This window comes from Humulus lupulus, chromosome 2, assembly GCF_963169125.1.
Source record: "Humulus lupulus chromosome 2, drHumLupu1.1, whole genome shotgun sequence".
NCBI classification, from domain to species: domain Eukaryota; kingdom Viridiplantae; phylum Streptophyta; class Magnoliopsida; order Rosales; family Cannabaceae; genus Humulus; species Humulus lupulus.
Genome location: NC_084794.1, coordinates 221,510,095 through 221,530,680, shown reverse-complemented (window position 1 = coordinate 221,530,680; position 20,586 = coordinate 221,510,095). Strand labels below are relative to the sequence as shown.

Genomic DNA, 20,586 nt, shown 5'->3' with positions numbered 1-20,586 from the left:
AGTTGTCTTGACGTCCATTTGCCAGATCTCATAGTCGAGAGCGGCTATTATGGATAGGAGGATGCGAATGGACTTAAGCATGGCTACCAGACTAAAAGTTTCCTCATAGTCCACGCCTTCTCTTTGAGTATAACCCTTTGCCACTAATTGAGCTTTATAAGTTTCGGTATTTCCATCAACACCTCATTTCTTCTTGTAGATCCACTTGCACCCAATGGCCCTAAAGTCACTAGGTGCTTCCACAAGATCTTAGGCAGAATTTGAGTACATGGACTCCATTTCCTGTTTCATGGCTTCAAGCCATAGTTCCTTTTCAGAGCTAGCCATTGCCCGTTTGAAAGACAACGAATCATCGTAACTAGTGTCACCAACAACCATATTGGTTTCACCATCCAAACCATAGCGAACTGGGTTCCTAGAAACCCTCCTACTACGACGAGGCTCCGTGACTGTTTGCTCAGGAACAGTGGTATTTTCTTCATTTAAATCGACTTGCGTTGGTTGGACATTGTAACATCCAACATTTTCATAATACATTTTTATTATAAATCAGAGTTTCAATGCATAAAATGTACAAGTTTACAAATTTAAGAAATAGTAATGGAAAAATAATGTTTAAAACATGATTTTATGTTGTTAATGAGATTAAAGAGAGAGAGAAACTTGAGTAGTAAAGTATTGGACCCAAATGTCATATAATTTTAATTGGAGCTTTTTATATAATTAAGAAAGTTTTGCTAAAGGGCTTATTTGAGAAGAATTTTAATATTTTGGGGTCCAAATGTAATTTCAAAAAAGGCTTCAGCCTAATTTTCCTGTAGTCTCTCTCTTTCCTCAAATATTTTATTTTCTTTCTCTCTCCTTCTCTTCCTCTTTCTTTCTCTCTCTTTTTCCTCTTTGTGTGCTACTGTTGCCGATGACGAACGACCACTTTCCGGCCGCCACATATAGACATGCACCAACCGTTGGATTCAGGGGCCTCCGAACTATCAACCAAGCGAAAATATAGAGCTCACTCGCCAGTTAAGCTCCTCAACTAGTCGATTTAAGTTCAACCACTGCGTGACTTCAAAGTTGTGATTCGGCCACCTCGAGCATCTGTTAGCTGATCCGTCACCACCATCGTGTTCCTCGTGTTGTGGGCTTCAAAACCCAATAACTTGTTCCCACATCTACCATAGTTGGGTGGCGGTCCCACCACGAGCCACTGCAATCCACCGTAGAACGACAGTTGAAACTTCGTGTTCGAGGTTCCAGAGTTCGTTTTGAGTTTCAGAAAATCATCGTTTGACTTATTGTGAAACTCGATCATTGTCGTATAATTTCTTTGACATATATTGTGATTAATTAGAATAATTATTATTATGTGTATTTATAGTATATATTTATATATTCTTGATGGACTGAATATTTTCTATAATTATACTGGCTGTATGAGATTATATGTATTTTGTTACATACAGGTTTTGATTTTGGGTTTGCCCATTTTATAGCCGTTGTGCTGCCCAATTTTATAGAAAATAATAGACAGTTAATAAATTTTAAAAAGACATATTTAATTGATTTTCTATTAATATGGAAATTATTATGATTAATAATTTTAATTATTATTGTTATTATTTTATTAAGTAAATTAAGAATATAGTTTTATGTATATATATATATATATGAAAAGTGTGATTTACAGTAAGTCGATTATTTAACAATTGTTATTGTATATTGATATTTTCGTTAATATTTGAATATTAAAATAATATCAAATATTAGTTTCTTACAGTTATTGATATTTGTAAGACCAATGAATTTTTGAGACCATATTTATTATATCACTGGGATTGATATTATGACTAATTAATAATAATATAAATATTTATATTTATATTTATATTATTATCATCATATCGATTATTACAATTTTATGTTAAAAATATGATTTCTTTTATAAAATGACTATTTGAATATATACATTCACATACGTATTGTTACTGAGGTATTTTGTTATTAATATTGAAATAAGTTTATGAGTTTATACCTTTTTGGACCCTGTGTTTTTTCCCATTACCTGTTTGACCCTGTGTTTTGAAAAATTACTTTTTGGACCCTATGTTTTGTAAAATGGTTAAAATAGAACCCTAAATTCGATTTTGGTCAATGTTTTCTCAACTAAAATCACAAATAATTTACCAAACTAACAATTCAGAACAAAAATAAAATCATTTTGCTTAAAAACTGTATTGTTATATTCAATTTTTTCTTCATCAAAATTGAGTTTAAGGTTCTATTTTAACCATTTTAGAAAACATAGGGTCCAAAAAGTAATTTGTCAAAACACAGGGTCCAAACAGGTAATGGGAAAAAACACAGGGTCCAAAAATGTATAAACCCTAAGTTTATTTATAGACGAAAATTATTATTATTATTATTAAAAGTACATTATATTATAAGCAAGGTTTAAAGCAGTGTTTTGTAAAGAGGATTATGATGCATGAATAGTATTAACATTATGATGATAATAATTATTATTATCATTTATGTGGTTTCTGGTATTGTTAATATACACCATCAATGGTGTATATTTACGATTTTGATAGAATTTAATAAATGATGTACCTTGACTATGATCCGTATTGATTTGATTTATAACTCTTGGTGAGCAGTTTTAAAATAAGCTAAGGACCTTAGGTAAGTAAATTTCACATTTTGTGCTTAAATGTGATATGCATGACTACATTGATTGTGAATGTCAGTTGTGTTAAGTATGGGATGATGATGCATATGATGAGTATGTGATAAATGGTTATACGATTTATGTGTGGTGTGTATATCATAATGGATTATATGATATATAATAGATGAATTTCGTGATATGTGAAAGTTGTCTTATTTGGTTAAGTTTGATCTGAGTTATGTGCAACTCTGTGTTCTCGTGTTGATAAATATGTGGATTACCTTCTATGTTCATGATTTTGTTACATGTTATGATATATGATGCCTTTAAGTTTTTAGGCTGGAAACCTTAGACCTGAGCCATAGCTCTACGTTAAGGTATAACAACGCCACCAACCCAAAGCTATATGTATTATGACTAAAGATGTTTTGAGTTATATGAGATGTGATACAATGCCTTGATTGAATACCATCAAACATGAACATTGGCATTTCAGCATCAGCATGTATGCATGGCATGTACAGTTATGTGATACATTATTATGTGATATAAGGCCATGCATAAGAATATGAGAAAAGTTGTGAAATTCCTTGAAAAGTCTTATGTGAAGTTGAACATTTTAATGACAACAAGCCTTAAGAAAAGTGATAGTAAGATGTTTAAAAAAGGTGCCACTGTTTCGATGAAGCAATTAAGTAAGTTCTGTAAAGAAGACGGAGGTCTATAAGACTTATAGTGGATGCCCACTAGTGTGGGCTAGGTCAGAGTTGACCATTTAGATATGTTTTCCATGTTCCTGTTTTTATTTCTCCTCCATATGAGTTATTGGTATATGTATTGACATCACAGTGTGTGGTCGCCTTAACTCTTGAGCCCGATGGGGCAACGATGGAATAAGGTTTTTAATGCGCCCTACTATGGTGATGGCTAGCCGGAGGAGAACCCATGGGATTTTATATTATATGTGTAACAAGCCCTGCAGGCATTGACTAAATCGAACAGTGTGCACATAAGATATTGGGCCCATAACAATGTGAAAGTAAAAAAAGAAAAAGTACAAAAGTAAAGTTTGAAATTTCTTGGTCAATAAATGAAATGTATAAGTATTATATGTGAGCATATGAGTACATGTGCACTTCAAACTCACGACATTCATGTGTATGTGTATGCATGAGATTTACTTACTGAGCGTTAGCTCATTATGTTATTTTTCAATATTTTTCCAGGTGGGTCTTTAGATGTTGAGCAACTTGTGGAGCACAGACTCAGTAGCAATACAATAGTGGTTTAGGGTTTTTCTTATTGCTACATTAAATATAAAGTGTCCATACGTGTAATTGTTGCGGATTTTATAGTTACGCAAGTATACGTAATCGCAATTTGTAATAAATCTCGATAAGAACGAGAATCGTTCCATGAAGACTGATTTATCATTTACCAAATAATTAATTTCTAGTTTATATTTGGCTAATGAAAATTAGATTTTTTTTTAAAACTAAAAATAATAAATAACAAAATTAAATGAAGAACCACAAAGAACAATAAACTTGACTCAAATATATATAAGAAATTAGGGATTCTAATCTCCTCTACTATCCACTTTATTATTCATTAATGCAATCACAAAGATAATTCTTCTCATTAAGATGAAAGTCATGCAAAAGCATTAAATATTCGAGTTAAGAAATATAAAACTCGACCTATTGCAAATTCTCTATATTTCTATGAGAAAATTAAACAATAAGAAGCAACAAACTCAGTCCTAAATCACATAGACAAAAATGATACTCTCGTTCTAAATTGAAATCTATGTGTATTCAATTTTAGCATATCCAAATCTCACTTCTCAGATTTTGATTTTAATTCATAAATAGCATGTAAAAGGTGCGCAGTCAATCACATACACAATCAACACAAATTGAATAGATCTTAGATGAAGAAGAAATAGAAAACTTGCATTAATTCATAATAAAGCTTCAAGAGATTCAATTAAAACCCTAAATAGAATTTAGTTCATGTTCATCACTAAAAAATCCATAAACATGAAATTAACATAAACTAAAAGTAAAAAGAGAAGAAAAAAAACTCTAAATGATAGATCTTATCTTCATCCAAAGCACTCCTAAGACTCTTCTCCCAGTTAATCGTGATTTAAACCTAATTAGCGTTTTTTTAAACATGAAATGACTAAAACACCCTTCATTAAAAATCTGCGTTTTTCACATTTCTAGACATATCCTGGGGTCGCAGGAATGCCCTATAAATGCCAAAACTCTTCTAGAATTGCGGCCGCAAGACAGCCTTCCTGTGGCTGCAAAAAGTGCTCCGAAACACAGTTTCCACCAATTTTTGTCCTTTTGTCGGTTTTTCTACCATTTTTCCACACCTAAGTCACCTAAGCCCTTCGACACCTAAAAACACACAAAACACAAGCGTAAAATAGAACAAAACAAAACTAAACACCTAATACTCTACCTAAAAAGACATAGATAAACGAGTCTAAAACTCGTTTATCAAACTTCCCCAAACTTAACATTTGCTCGCCCTCGAGCAAAGAAAACAAGACTCAAGATAAACTAAACAAATAAATACAGACACTAAACAAATGAATCAAGATAACCACAATTTTCAAGCCTCAAAATTAATGAATGACAAGCATATATAATTTTTCGAAAATAACTGACAAGTAATCCAGATTTTCAATCCAACCACTTCTTCAACTTACCTTAACCCATTGATCATTTTTGTCTACTCAACCATGAACAGTAAATAACACACATTTAAAATGATTTACACATGTTGAATTCTCACCATGAATCCATCAAATCCCATATTTCCATATGCTTGCTAACTTATTATTCTCCACTAATATAAATCAATGCATGTTCAAGAATCAAAAGGTCTTTTAAAGCTTGTATTGAGATGCTTAGGTAACAATGGATAAGATAGTCATTTAGGCTCATATATACCATAAGTATATAATCCAAACAAACCACACCTGATATTCACACCATAGTCCAACACAACCCCAAATTTCTCTTTATTTTCCAAGATTGAGAAAAAATCACACTAGATATATCTTTTAATTTCTTTTATTATTATTTTTTTTACTACACTTCCCCAAACTTATGTTTTTCGATGTGAACAAACATAAGAAGTGTAGTTTATTTTCAAACTCAAATTTTTTTTTCTGAATTTTCCTCTCAATTTTTTTCTTTTATTTTTTTATTGTCACAACCAAATCACAAAATAACACCCATTACAAATCAATCCTCATTTATATTTATATGCTCATGGTATAAATTCAGGAAATGAAAAATAATAAAGTGTTCAATTAGGCTCAAAATAAGTGTTTAAAAATAAAAAGTTATACTGTTTAGGCTGAAAAAGGGCAACTAGGGATAAATTAATCAAGGTTTGCTTGAAAGGCTCAAACGTTTCAAAAAAAAAATTTCCTAAATCATTTTCCTAACACATGCATTGTCTATGATTTCGCATCAAATAGTAAGCAAGCAAGCTCTAGAATTGTTCATACATTCTTTCCACATTCAAAATTCAGCAAGTGTAAATACATTTAAATGCAAGAATTTACCAATCATGATCAAATATTCAGTTTTACAATGAATTAAAGTAACCCAAAGAAGTGGTCAAACCAAGCACACAGATTGTTTTTTTTTTTACAATCAAATATATTTTTCTAGAATTATATTACAAGTCATTCACGTATTCTCATAAGCTAATCATTGCTATCTTGATTCGAGAGACTCTCTAGATACCCTAACACGAAACACAATTAACACACAAAACCAAGCAACATTTAACAAAACACCAAACTAAACAGAAACTTAACTCAACTAACCTGATACAAATAACTAAAATAAAACCACCTTCCCTAAACTTAACAAAAACATTGTCCTCAATGTTTAAATAAAATCTAAGGAAAGGAACCTTACCTGACTCGACTCACGATGAAGGACCGACCTCGTCATCCCCCTCACGTGGAGGATACCCAAAGTTGGGTGGTTGTGGATATGGTGGAAATCCACTAGTGTCAATGCCAAAATGAGTGGCGAAGGCTTGGCTATAAGCATATTGATTCTGCGCCACATTGATACTCCATAAGTGGTGCTGCTAGAACTGAGACACCAAAGTGTCCATCCTTTAGTTTATGTTCTGGGCTTTTTTTTTAAAAAAAATTTCATCATTTTTCAAATTTTTTCACGTATTTCACGATTCCAGAATCAACAATATTTACAAGAAAATTAAAATTAAACAAAAACTAACTAAAAAAAAAAATAAAAATTGTCTCAACTAAAATAGCTTAAAAACTTAATGAACTTAAAGAAATTTAAATGAACTTAGGATGCCTCCCAATGGCGCTTTATTTAACGTCTCTAGCTGGACACTCACTTCCTTCATTAAACTTCAACTCGGGTCAAGTCCACCCCACTCATCCTTTAAAGCCATAGTGTCATAAGCAAAATCTCATCTTTTGATGTTGCTAATCATCAGAGCCTTCCACCGCTCGTGTAGCCTTCGAGCCTTCCCACTATAGAACCGTTTCAAACAATGATGAACTGCTCGACTACCAATTTCAACATTGGTTTTTCTCTTGGTGGTTGCTGAAAAAACATTAAATGTTACCTCTTCGTTTTGCACTCGCAGCTTCAACTCCCCCTTTTGTACATCAATTAGTGCTCTCCCTGTGGCTAAAAATGGTCTTCCAAAAATAATGGGAATGTTTGCATCCTCCTCCATGTCTAGAACAATGAAATCTGCTGGAAAAATAAACTTGTCTACCTTGACTAGCACATCTTCAATAACTCCCCTTGGGTGCTTGATTGATCGATATGCGAGCTGAAGAGTAATAGTAGTAGGCTTTGCCTCACCAAGACCAAGCTTCCGAAACACAAATAGAGGCATGAGATTGATACTTGCTCCAAGATTACAAAGAGCATGTTTGCATTCAAATTTCCCTATAGTACAAGGAATAGTAAAGCTCCCCAAATCTTGAAGCTTTTGTGGAAGCTTCCTTTGGAGAATTGCACTGCACTCTTCAGTAAGTGCCACTGTCTCAAAGTCTTCCAACCTTTGTTTCTTTGATAAAATATCTTTCATGAATTTCACATAACTCGGCATTTTCTCCAAAGCCTCAGCAAATGGGATGTTAATGTGAAGCTTTTTAAACGCCTCAAGAAACTTGGAGAATTGTTTGTCAAGAGAAGTCTTCCAGAGTCGTTGTGGATACGGGATTTTGACATTAGAATCAACAACTACTGGTTGAATATTCTCTTTGGTTGCAAGGCCTTCAGTAACCTTTTCCTCCACTTGAGGCTCAACTTTTTCACAGCTCCCCTATTTTTCTGCCTTCTTTTCTTGAGTCCCCTTTAAAGAAGGACCCTCAATTTCTTTCCCGCTCCTCAGAGTAATAACTTGACACTGCTCCTTAGGATTTACCACAGTATTGCTAGGAAAATTCCCTTGAGGCCTATTATTCAACATATTGGCCAGTTGCCCCACTTGCATCTCTAAATTTTTGATGAAGGATCTAGTCTCAGTCATAAACTGGGTTTGAGTATTAGTAAGAGTCAACAGAGATGCTTGCAATTCATTAGGCTTTTCTGGTTGATCCTGTAGCCCTGGTTTCTGTGACGATGAAGCTTGATTCATGGGCTGTTGTGACATATTCTGCTAGTATTGGCCTTGAAACTGTGACTGTTGGCCTTGATTTTTTCTCCAAGAGAAATTTGGGTGATTTCTCCACCCAGGATTGTAAGTGTTGGAGAATGGGTTATTAAAAGGCCTTTGAAAATTTCCCACTGCTTGAACTTGAGCTTGGTCCATGGGAATATTATTATTAGGGTCAGACGAAGGGCATTGATCAAAAGAGTGTGGACCCCCACATATTCCACAACCTACTGACATTTGGATGGCATTAGTAGACACAATACTCTGTTGCAGTTGTTTTGTTAAGGAAGCAACCTGAGCAGTCAAGGCAGTGATTGCATCTAATTCATGAACCCCAGCTATCTTTCTATTACTAGGCGTACGCTTATCCGACCATTGATGATTTTTTGTAGCCATATCTTCCAACAACTCATATGCCTCGTTGGCACTTTTACTCATAAATGCCCCTCCAGCTGCGACATCAATTATAGTGCGAGTAGTACCATACAATCCATTGTAAAAATTGTGGACCAACATCCACTTTTCAATGCTGTGATGAGGACATTTTCTCAGCAACTCCTTGAATCTTTCCCAAGAGTCATACAAAGTTTCACCATCCAGCTGATAAAAATTATTACTTTCCCCTCTCAATTTAGCAACTTTTGATGGAGGAAAGAACTTGGCAAGGAATTTTTGAGCTAAATCCTCCCAAGTATTTATAGAATTGGATTGAAGGGAGTTCAACCAACTCTGAGCACTTTCCTGCAGCGAAAATGGGAATAGCCTCAACTTGATTGCATCGTCTCTCACTCCATTATACTTGAAAGTAGCACACAGCTCCATGAAATTAGCTATGTGCATGTGTGGATCTTCATAGGGTAGACCACCAAACTATACTCTACCCTAAACCATTTGGAGGATCGCTGGCTTAATCTCAAAATTATTAGCGGTAATAGCCAGTTCTCTGATACATGTCTGTACCCCCGTAACAGTAAGGAGTACATAATCCCTCAAACTTCGAACGCCGGGATTTTGAGGTTGCACTTGAGTTGGCGTGGCTGGGTACACTCTTTCATTACCATTGTTTCCCACATCCTCATTATTTATGTTCTCAGCCATGGCAACAGCAGAGTTCTCAACCCTCTTGTTTTTACAATTCTACCTGCAGGTCTTCTCAATCTCAGGATTAATTGGAAAAATATTATTTGCTCCCCTCCTTCTATGCATATAATAAAATTACCTGAAATAGAAGTAATCAAATGCAAGCAAGCCAAGTTAGAAATTCTTAAAAAGACAACCAAATCAGAAATAAAATTAACTATTTTAATATTGATAATTTTTCAGTCCCCGGCAACGGCGCCAAAAACTTGTTGATCACAAATTTGTAATAAATCTCGATAAGAGCGAGTATCGTCCCATGAAGACTGATTTATCAATTACCAAATAATTAATTTCTAGTTTCTATTTGGCCAATGAAAATTAGAATTTTTTTTAAAACTAAAAATAATAAATAACAAAATTAAATGAAGAACAACAAAGAACAATAAACTTGCAATAAACTTGACTCAAATATATATATATATATGAGAAATTAGGGATTCTAATCTCCTCTACTATCCACTTTATTATTCATTAATGCAATCACAAAGATAATTCCTCTCAATAAGATGAAAGACATGCAAAAACGTTAAATATTCGAGTTAAGAAATATAAAACTCGACCTATCGCAAATTCTCTATATTTCTATGAGAAATTTAAACAATAAGAAGCATTAAACTCAGTCCTAAATCACATAGACCAATTTGATACTCTCATTCTAAATTGATATCTATGTGTATTCAATTTTAGCATATCCAAATCTCACTTCTCAGATTTTGATTCGAATTCATAAATAGCATGTAAAAGGTGCGCAGTAAATCACATACACAATAAACACAAATTGAATAGATCTTAGATGAAAAAGAAATAGAAAACTTGCATTAATTCATAATAAAGCTTTAAGAGAATCAACTAAAAACCATAAATAGATTTTAGTTCATGCTCATCACTAAAAAATCCATAAACATGAAATTAACATAAACTAAAAGTAAAAAGAGAAGAAAAAAAACTCTAAATGATAGATCCAATCTTCATCCAAAGCACTCCTAAGACTCTTCTCCCAGTCCAAATTTGCAAAAGTGCCTCATTTTCTCTCCTTAATCGTGATTTAAACCTAATTAGCATTTTCTAAACATGAAATGACCAAAACACCCTTCATTAAAAATCTGCATTTTTCACATTTCTAGACATATCCTGAGGTCGCAGGATGTCATTCCTACGATCGTAGGAATGCCCTAGAAATGACAAAACTCTTCTAGAATTGCGGCCACAAGACAGCCTTCCCGCGGTCGCAGAAAGTGCTTCGAAACACAGTTTTCCACCAATTTTTGTCCTTTTGTCAGTTTTTCTACCATGTTTCCACACCTAAGTTACCTAAGCCCGTCGACACCTGAAAACACACAAAACACAAGCGTTAAATAGAGCAAAACAAAACTAAACACCTAATACTCTACCTAAAAAGACATATATAAACGAGTCTAAAACTTGTTTATCAATAATAATTTCTATTAATAAGTTTATATAAAAATTTTAAATTTTTATGTGTTTCTTAGTATCATTTTATTTGATTCATTTGGTCAAGTTCCTAACATACTCGTAAACCTTGGAATTACGAGTATGTGGCAGACGTACCCTACCTTAGGGACGTCACAGATGGTATCAGAGCCTTGAGTTTGTAGATGTCGTATACTCGTTATGTTTTTAAATTTTGGGATCTGAAATGCTATTGAGTTCCGCCACAAGACAAGCCACACATGAATGGTTATTATAATCTATCAATATTTTAGTTAATGTATGTTAATGATGTTGTATATTTGTATTATAAACTCATTGTGTGTTTGAATTTCCATGATATAAGTATGAGTTTAGATTAAATGATTATTCCCATACTTGGTATAGAAACTGAAATTTATTATTTATCTGAATGCATGCCTTTATTATTGATGTGATAAATAATTGATGATTTATCGATGTCGATGTTTGGGTTGTTATTTGACATTCTCAAGCTTTGAAAGTGACCTATCAGTTCAGTTATTATGTTAAAGGGTTAATATGTCAAGTTAGTGTTTTGGAGAACAGAGTTTTAAGTTGTCGCTGAGAGCACACACAATAAGAAAATTTAGTGGAATTAGAAAATAGTAGCATATATATATATATATATAAAGTATGTTATACATTTAAAATTTTGGGAGTCACATTAAGGATTAGGGTTATGGACACGTTCTACCTCGTTGATCAACTTTCATTGTTCAACAATAAGGTTCTTCCCAGTAGTTTGAAGTGTTTGACATTTTTCCTTCATATCAGTTGAGTAGTTAGCCACAGTTTAGTTAAATAATGTAACACCCTGGTTACCCCAAGACTGTTATGGTGAACGATGAACCGTGAATTTAACTCCCTACCCAAGTTCTTTGGTTAAAAACGTGCTTCTAGGTGTTATTAACAAGTTAAGGTGAAAAACCTATCAAAAGGGAAGGATATATTTTATTTAAAACATAAAACTGTTCATGGGCCCATAAAAAATGTTTACAAGTTATTTACAATGCAAAATGGTCATTATAGTTTGAAAATTTACAACCCGCCGATCTAAGCGGCAAAAATAGGGTAAGCCCCCTAGTTCCCCTGAGAACTCCTTGATCGTGGTGGTCAAGCGGCCGCATATGTACACAACACCACCTAAGCTCTCCACTCAAGGCTGGGTGAGTATTTCTTTCCCTTTACCTGCACCACATAGCACCCATGAGCTAAAGCCCAGCAAGAAAACACAATAATGCAAGCATATAATATCAAATGATGATCATGATGATCATACAGAGCTTATAGCTCTGAACAGATGAGTGAATATCACTTTGTGGTTACATTAACCATGAAAGAGCTTATAGCCCTTAATCAGATGAGTGGTTTAACACTTGAGGTTCTGGGAAACCATACTGAGTGACTGACGAGCAAGTCACTAGCTTAAACAAATGAGTGACTGCTGGGTAAGTCACTAGCTTAAACAGATGAGTGACTTCTAGGTAAGTCACTATCTTAAACAGATGAGTGACTGCTAGGTAAGTCACTAGCTTAAACAGATGAGTTACTGCTATGTAAGTCACTAGCTTAAATAGATGAGTGACTGATGGGTAAGTCACACGGGGCTCAGCACCCACAGCCATGTGACTAAATAGTCACCGTGGCTCTAAGTAACTAGCCTTTAGCTAGACAAGCGTTTATAGTATTCATCGAACTTGAGGTTGGTCCGGCATTAACGCTCTTCTGAGTTATTTAATGCAGATGTCGATTAGAACTAATCTTTTATTGGCTTGCATTGAACACGCTAAGGCCGTTCCTGACTTATGATTCAGCACAGTGTGACCAGTGCCCAGTACCACTGCCGAACTTAACTAATGAGTCACAGCTTCACAGTTGATACTAACACCTTTGCCAATTCTGACTATTCAGTCAGTGCCATACACAAGTGAGCAAGATTTGATAAGCATTCAATATTCAATCCATGTCCACATTTAAACATTCAACATGCCTCATGAATAACCATGCATGTCACATATGGGGTGCAATTTTCTTACCTCTGATTCGAGCGAGAATGAATAAAAGAACGACCCTAGAGAATGATCAACCCTTAAGTCCTTTAGCGGTCACCTAGTCATAACCAAATATGGGACACCATCAATAAAATGAATAACAACGGCTCCCGAACCAAGATTAAGCCTCCGGGACATCGAATCCCACTAATCCGAGTAGTGGGAACGATCTCGAGGCCTAAAACTGAGTTCCCATGATCAAAACACCCAATTGGCCTCAAAACCCTTCATGAGTCGCGACCCTAGACCCTTGAGCCATGGCCCCCAGCCACACCAGGAGCAAGTGCCGCGACGCTCACTACTCAGTGTCGTGGCCCCCAGCACACACAAACCTCACCTCCTTCTTCTTCGAGCTTGGGCCGCGGCCCCCACCCGAGAACCTGCCAGAACTCCATTTTTCCACATTTAAAACCTTCCAAAAACATACCTAAACATCTCCAAATTGAAAAATCAAAGTTCCCAAACTTCCCAATGATCCAAAATCATCAAATCCCGAGCCTCAAACGAATCAAAAACTCATCGATACCCAAAATCCAAATCAAAGCTTAGAAACTCTAAAACTCAAAACTTAAAGCTTGAATTACCTTTGATTGGGTTGTTTCTGATTAAATCCTTCGGTCAAGAAGCTTCTAATCTTTCCTAGGATCGCTATGCCTTGATCCTCGCTTGATTCCGACTCCTAGAACTCAAGATTTCTTAGAAATTGCCACAAACGGTAAAAAGAACTAACGAGAAGAGAGAGAAAGGTGTTTTAACGTACGGTTCTTTCTGATAGACTACTTCAGGCTTAAGTAACCTCAAAGAAAACCTAATGCTCGGGGTCCCAAAAACATCCTCGGGGGCAAAATAGTCAAAACTCCCAGAATTTCCTCCAGATCTCAATAACTCCCAATTTATCATCAAATAACCATTCTCATTATCCAATATCCCAATAATTGACCCCGTTATGACAAAACCGCTAATTTGCAATATAAGACTGTCTCATGCCGAATAGCTTGAATATATCCCCATAATAATGAGATCTCATCCATAAATCATAATATGCACCAAAATACACAAACATGCCCTCAACAGGCCAAATTACCAAAATGCCTTAATAATCAAATGTGGACCCACATGCATGCATTTAACATCATATTATAATATAATTCACATAAACATGCATATATAATCATTTAATGGCATAAATAAACAATTATGGCCCTTCCGGCCTACTAATCCAGCCATTAAACCACATTAGGGATTTCGGGGCATTACAACTATCCCCTCCTTACAGAAATTTCATCCTCGAAATTTACTTGAACAGCTCGGGATACTGATTCTGCATATCTGATTCCAGCTCCTAGGTCGCTTCCTCGACCTTGCTATTCCTCAACAATACCTTAACCAAAGGTATCGTCTTATTCCTGAGGACCTTCTCCTTTCTGTCTAGTATCTGGACTGGCTACTCCGCAAAGGAGAGATCTGCCTCAAGCTCCAGATCTTCATAGCTCAGAATATGATTCACATCAGATACATACTTCCGAAGGGCTGAAACGTGAAACACGTTATGCACCACTGACAACGTCGGTGGCAAAGCCAACCTGTAAGCCATCTGACCAATCCTCTCCAGGATCTCAAATGGACGTACAAACCTAGGGCTCAGCTTGCCCTTTTTCCCAAACCTCCTCACCCCTTTCCATGGCGTGACTCTAAGGAAGACATAGTCTCCCACTTGGAACTCCACGTTCCTACGCTTGGGATCTACATACTCTTCTGTCTACTTTGAGAAGCGAGCATCCGAGCTCTAATCTTTTCAATGGCCTCACTGGTCCTCTGAACTGCCTCAGGACCTAAGTATCTTCTTTCACCTGTTTCATCCCAATGAATGGGAGATTTGCACTTCCTACCATACAACATCTCAGAAGGTGCAACTCCAATGGTAGACTGATAACTATTGTTGTAGGAAAATTCTATCAAAGGTAGATACTTACTCCAAGATCCACCAAAGTCCAGCACACATGCTCACAGCATGTCTTCCAATATCTGGATCGTCCTCTCAGATTGCCCATCTGTCTGAGGATGATAAGCAGTACTGAACTTCAACTGTGTTCCCATGGCCTTCTGTAAACTCCCCTAGAACTTGGAAGTAAAAGTGGGATCTCGATCTGACACGATCGACCTCGGTGCTCCATGGAGACGTACGATCTCTCTCACATAGAGATCTGCATACTGATCAACTGTATATGTAGTCCTCACTGGCAAGAAGTGAGCTGACTTGGTGTAGCGATCCACTATCACCCAAATAGAATCATGCTGACCAATAGTCCTGGGTAATCCCAACATGAAATCCATCGTGATGTCTTCCCACTTCCACTCTAGGATATCCAGAGGCTGCAATAACCCTGCTGGCCTCTGATGCTTAGCCTTGACCTATTGACATGTCAAGCACTTAGCCACATACTCTACTACATCTCTCTTCATCCCCAGCCACCAATACAATGATCTCACATCCTGATACATCTTTGTGGTGCCTGGATGCAAAGAGTAAGGTGTAGTATGAGATTCATCCATAATCTCTCGCCTCAAAGCAGTGTCTAACGGAACACATATCTACCCCTTGTATCTCAACAAGCCTAAATCAGACACTGTATAATCTCTAGATGCTCCAGCCAAAACATCCTCTCTGATCTTGATCAGTTGTGGATCAGCCAATTGACCCTCTTTTATTCTTTCCAACATTGTAGACTGTAGCGTAATATTAGCTAACTGGCCCACCAGCAACTCTATACCAGCTCTGGTCATGTCATCTGCTAACTCTTTGGCTATCAGCCTCGGACCATAAATCTATCTCGGACCCTTCCGGCTTAAAGCATCAGCTACCACGTTGGCCTTTCCTGGATGATACAAAATCTCACAGTCATAATCTTTTTCCAACTCCAGCCAACGCCTTCGTCTCATGTTCAAGTCTTTTTGGGTAAAGAAGTATTTCAGGCTCTTGTGGTCTGTGTAGATCTCACACTTCTCTCCATAAAGATAATACCTCCATATCTTTAAAGCAAAGACCACAGCCGCCAACTCTAAATCATGAGTGGGATATCTCTTTTCATACTCCTTCAACTGACGTGAAGCATAAGTAATTACCTTCTCTGATTGCATCAGAACACAACCCAAACCTTGATGAGAAGCATTGCAATAAATCACAAACTTTTCCTGGTCTGTTGGAAGACTTAGAATCGGAGCCGTAATCAATCTCTGCTTCAGTTCCTAGAAGCTGTTCTCACATTTATTTGACCACACAAATTTCTGGCTCTTGCATGTCAGCTCAGTCAATGCAGTAGCAATCTTTGAGAACCCTTCCACGAAACACCTATAATAACCTACCAATCCAAGGAAACTTCTAACATCAGAAGCATTCTTCGGCCTTGGCCAATCTCTGACCGCCTCAATATTCGTTGGATCTACCTTAATCCCCTCCTTACTGACAATGTGTCCAAGAAAGGATACATGAGATAACCAGAACTCACATTTCTTGAACTTTGCAAACAATCTGTGTTCCCTCAGTCTCTGTAGAACAAACCTCAGATGTTGCTCATGCTCTGACTCAGACTGAGAATATACCAAGATATCATCGATGAAGACGACCACAAACTGGTGCAGATAATCCTTGAACACTCGGTTCATCAGATCCATAAAAGCAGCAGGGGCATTAGTCAATCTAAAAGACATAACTAAGAACTCATAATGCCCATACCTGGTACAAAAAGCAGTCTTCGGTATATCTCCCTCCTTGACCCTCAACTGATGATAACCAGAAGGAAGGTCGATCTTTGAGAATACCGTCTTACCTTGCAACTGATCAAATAGATCATCTATCCTTGGCAAAGGATACTTGTTCTTGATTGTCAACTTATTCAGTTCTCTGTAATCAATGCACATTCTCAGAGAACCATCCTTCTTTTTCACAAACAGAACTGGCGTACCCCAAGGTGAGAAACTAGGTCTGATAAAACCTAAATCCAACAGTTCCTGCAACTGTACTTTCAATTCTTTCAACTCAGTTGGGGCCATTCTGTAAGGTGCTCTAGACACTGGCTCCATCCCTGGTGCCAATTCTATCACAAACTCTATTTCTCTGTGCGGTGGCAACCCTGGAAAATCTTCTGGAACACATCCAGGAATTCACCAACTAATATGGTATCTTCTGGTCTCACTGGCACGACCTGAGTGGTATCAACCACAATGGCTAAAAACCCAATGCAACCTTATTGCAATAGATCCCTAGCCCTCAAAACAGAAATCAATGGTATGTGAGGTTCGTGCACAGTACCAACAAACACAAAAGGATCCTCACCTTCAGGCTCAAAGGTGACCATCTTCCTTCTGCAATCAATGGTTGCCCCATACTTTGCCAACCAGTCCATACCCAGTATCATGTCGAAGTCAATCATAACTAACTCTATCAAATCCACTGATAACTCTCTGCTCTCCACTATCACTCTAAGTCCTCATACTTCAGCACATGTGTCGTATCTGAAACATACTTCTGCAACATGGAGACATGGATTACATCATTAACTCCCGACAACGATGGTGGCAAAGCCAACCTGTAAGCCACCTGTCCAATACTTTCTTGAATCTCGAAAGGTCCAACAAATCGAGGGCTTAGCTTGCCCTATACTCCAAATCTCCTCACCCCTTGCAGTGGTGAAACTCACAGAAACACGTGATCCCCAACCTGGAAGTCCACGTCTTTATGCTTAGGATCAGCGTAGCTTTTCTGTCTACTCTGCGAAGCAAGCATTCTGGCTCGAATCTTCTCAATAGCCTCATTGGTCTTCTGAACCATGTCTGGCCTCAAATATTTTCTCTCACCCATCTCATCCCAATGAATGGGTGACCTACACTTCCTTCCATAAAGCAACTCATAAGGAGCCACTCCAATCGTGGATTGATAACTGTTGTTATATGAGAATTCAATCAACGGGAGATACTTACTCCAAGATCCCTCAAAATCAATTACACATGTCCTAAGCATGTCCTCCAACACCTGTATCGTCCTCTCAGACTGTCCATCAGTCTGAGGATAAAAATTTGTGCTAAACTTCAACTGAGTCCCCATGGCTCTCTGTAAAGCTCCCCAAAACTTGGAGGTAAAGATTGGGTCTCGGTCAGATACAATGGACTTGGGAACTCCATGGAGACGAACTATCTCCCTCACATACAACTATGCATACAATTCCGCTGTGTAAGTTGACTTCACTAGCAGAAAATGAGCTGACTTGGTGTATCTGTCCACTATTACCCACATCGAGTCATGAAGTCCTACCATCCTGGGTAGACCTCCCACAAAATCCATTGTGATGTCCTCCCACTTCCACTCCGGAATACCCAAAGGCTGAAGCAATCCCGCTGGTCGCTGATGCTCAACCTTTACCTGTTGACATGTGTTGATGCTAAAAATCTCATGCATGTAAAAGATCTGAAGCACGCGCTTGGGCCCCAATGCGCCAACGCCTTTGTTAGATCCTATGCCCGTCACTCTCTCATAGAGGCCGCAAGGCGCGCCCATACGCGAGGCCATAGGGTGCTTGCGCCCACGCAAGGCTCTCGGACCTTCTACCTCTCACGAGGCCGTCAGCGGCGTCCATGCGCGAGGCCACACGAGGCCCTTGCGCGCGCGCTCCCGTGAGGCTCGTTAGGCGCGCCCCTGCGCGAAGCCATGCTAGGCCGACGGAGGCTGGTATCACGCGAGGCCCTCGGACCTCCTACATCTCGCGAGGCCGTCAGCGGCGCCCATGCGCGAGGCCACGCGAGGCCCTTGCGCGCGCGCTCCCGTGAGGCCTGTTAGGCGCGCCCCTGTGCGAAGCCATGCTAGGCAGACGGAGGTTGGCATCACGCGAGGCCCTCGGACCTCCTACATCTCGTGAGGCCGTCAGCGGCGCCCATCTGCGAGGCCACGCGAGGCCCTTGCGCACGCGCTCCCGAGAGGCCCGACGGGCCATCATCTCCTCAAGAGGCCGTTGCCCCGTCGCACCACGCATCTGGGTCCAAGCCACACCGTCAGGGGGCCACGTAAGAGAGACCACGCGAGGGATGCCTGGCGTGGGAGGCTTTCGGGGGAGGCATCTAGCCTCGCACAATTAGACATCCGGAGAGGCCACGTGCCTATCACCCATGCTGGTGGGTGACTTTGGGGTGCTTCAGGAATCTCGTGCCGAGGACCCGAGAGCCCCCCAATTCGCACCATGACCATTATGTGCACCAAGTGCCCCCTTCCTCATACCCTGAGACACCAATGATTAGAAGCTCCGGTACGAGTCGAATGGAACCTACTTGTACGATCTAGTACTGGGTACGGCCGCTAAGACCCTGTACGTCGAGTACGGACACCCGTACCAGTGGGGTAGTGGGAGTGCTGGGATAAGAGTCGTGGCCCATGCGTCTACGGCCAGGAGTCAGAGTTGACACCACTACCACCTGCGCCACTATGTCTGTCATCACTCCACTGACATGGGTACGGACAAGTAGTGGAGACATCCTCCTGACGCCTGCCCCTATACTGGATGCCAGACCTCAGCCTCTGAAACCACTCTCCTGACAGAGTACCTATGTACCACTTGGTCCCCTGGACCACCATGTATCCCAGGCCATCAGAGCCTACTATAAAAAAGACCCCTCTCCCACATGGGAGGGGGTTGGAAAATTTACTGTAGCAAGTGCTGGAGAGTGAATAAAAGATTGATTTCTCCATTGTTGTTCTGTCACTGTTCTTGAGTTATTAGTAAATTTCTACAGCCTTCTTATTGACTATCTTTACTTGATAATTATTTCCAACTCAACTTCGTTGACGAGTTATCACCGTCAACAGTTTAGCGCTGTCTGTGGGAACGTTAGTTTCAAACTACTGTTCCACCATTGTTTCCGGCAAGAAGAAATGCCCAGACGTTCAAAGCGACTCAGGGAGCCACGAGAAGTAGAGGTCCACCTGAACGAAGTCCAGCTGAAGGCCTCCATGAAGGACGCTCCTCCACCGAAAGACGTAGAGCCCCCAAAGGACCCTGAGGTTCACGGAGGTGATAGAGTGGCCTTGTCACCGGCCGCTCCACCTGGAGAAATTCCTCCAAGAGCACCACCGGGAAATGCTAATGAGTTCCCTCTCCCAAAACCACCGCAGGTATCGAAATCCGGCCGGCAGGACCCGGGCCCCTCTGCCCGTAGGCATGATAAGCGTCCCCGGGTCCATTCCATGAGCTCGAGTTTGAAATCTCAGTTTTATGAAGAGGAAATACGTGAGCTCCACCGTAAGAACCAAAGGTTGGAAACCACCTTGGAAAACATGCAAGAGGTGCTGAATGGCCTGTTGCAGGGTAAGTCAAGCATGACCTTGCCTAAGGGGAAGGAGAAAGGTCAGGAGGGGTTGGAGACCACCGTACTAGTAGATGATGGGAGGACGCGACACTCTACCAGTAACACCCCCCGAGCGAAGCGACGTGAACACCCTGAACCACCGAAGCAGGCCTAGAAACCAGCACCAAGGACCAACGCTGCCCCTCGCAATTAGAGCGAGGTCACCTTTAAAAGAGCACC

At 39.0% G+C, this 20,586-nt stretch overlaps 2 protein-coding genes and 1 non-coding gene across 3 annotated transcripts; 1 reads left to right on the top strand and 2 right to left on the bottom strand.

The window, feature by feature from the left end:
* Nucleotides 1–7,153: 7,153 nt before the first annotated feature.
* LOC133815189 (uncharacterized) lies at nucleotides 7,154–8,353 on the bottom strand. The gene is made up of 2 exons (XM_062248056.1): nucleotides 8,126–8,353; nucleotides 7,154–8,023 (listed from the first exon to the last, which is right to left on the bottom strand). Exons 1-2 carry the CDS (start codon nucleotides 8,351–8,353, stop codon nucleotides 7,154–7,156), a joined length of 1,098 nt encoding a protein of 365 aa, XP_062104040.1.
* A 6-nt stretch (nucleotides 8,354–8,359) lies between these two features.
* Nucleotides 8,360–9,178, bottom strand: LOC133815188 (uncharacterized). The gene has a single exon (XM_062248055.1). It carries the CDS (start codon nucleotides 9,176–9,178, stop codon nucleotides 8,360–8,362), a length of 819 nt encoding a protein of 272 aa, XP_062104039.1.
* LOC133820575 (small nucleolar RNA R71) lies at nucleotides 8,883–8,989 on the top strand. Its single transcript, XR_009886980.1, has one exon. It is a non-coding gene; the product is annotated as a small nucleolar RNA R71 (small nucleolar RNA).
* Nucleotides 9,179–20,586: the final 11,408 nt, after the last annotated feature.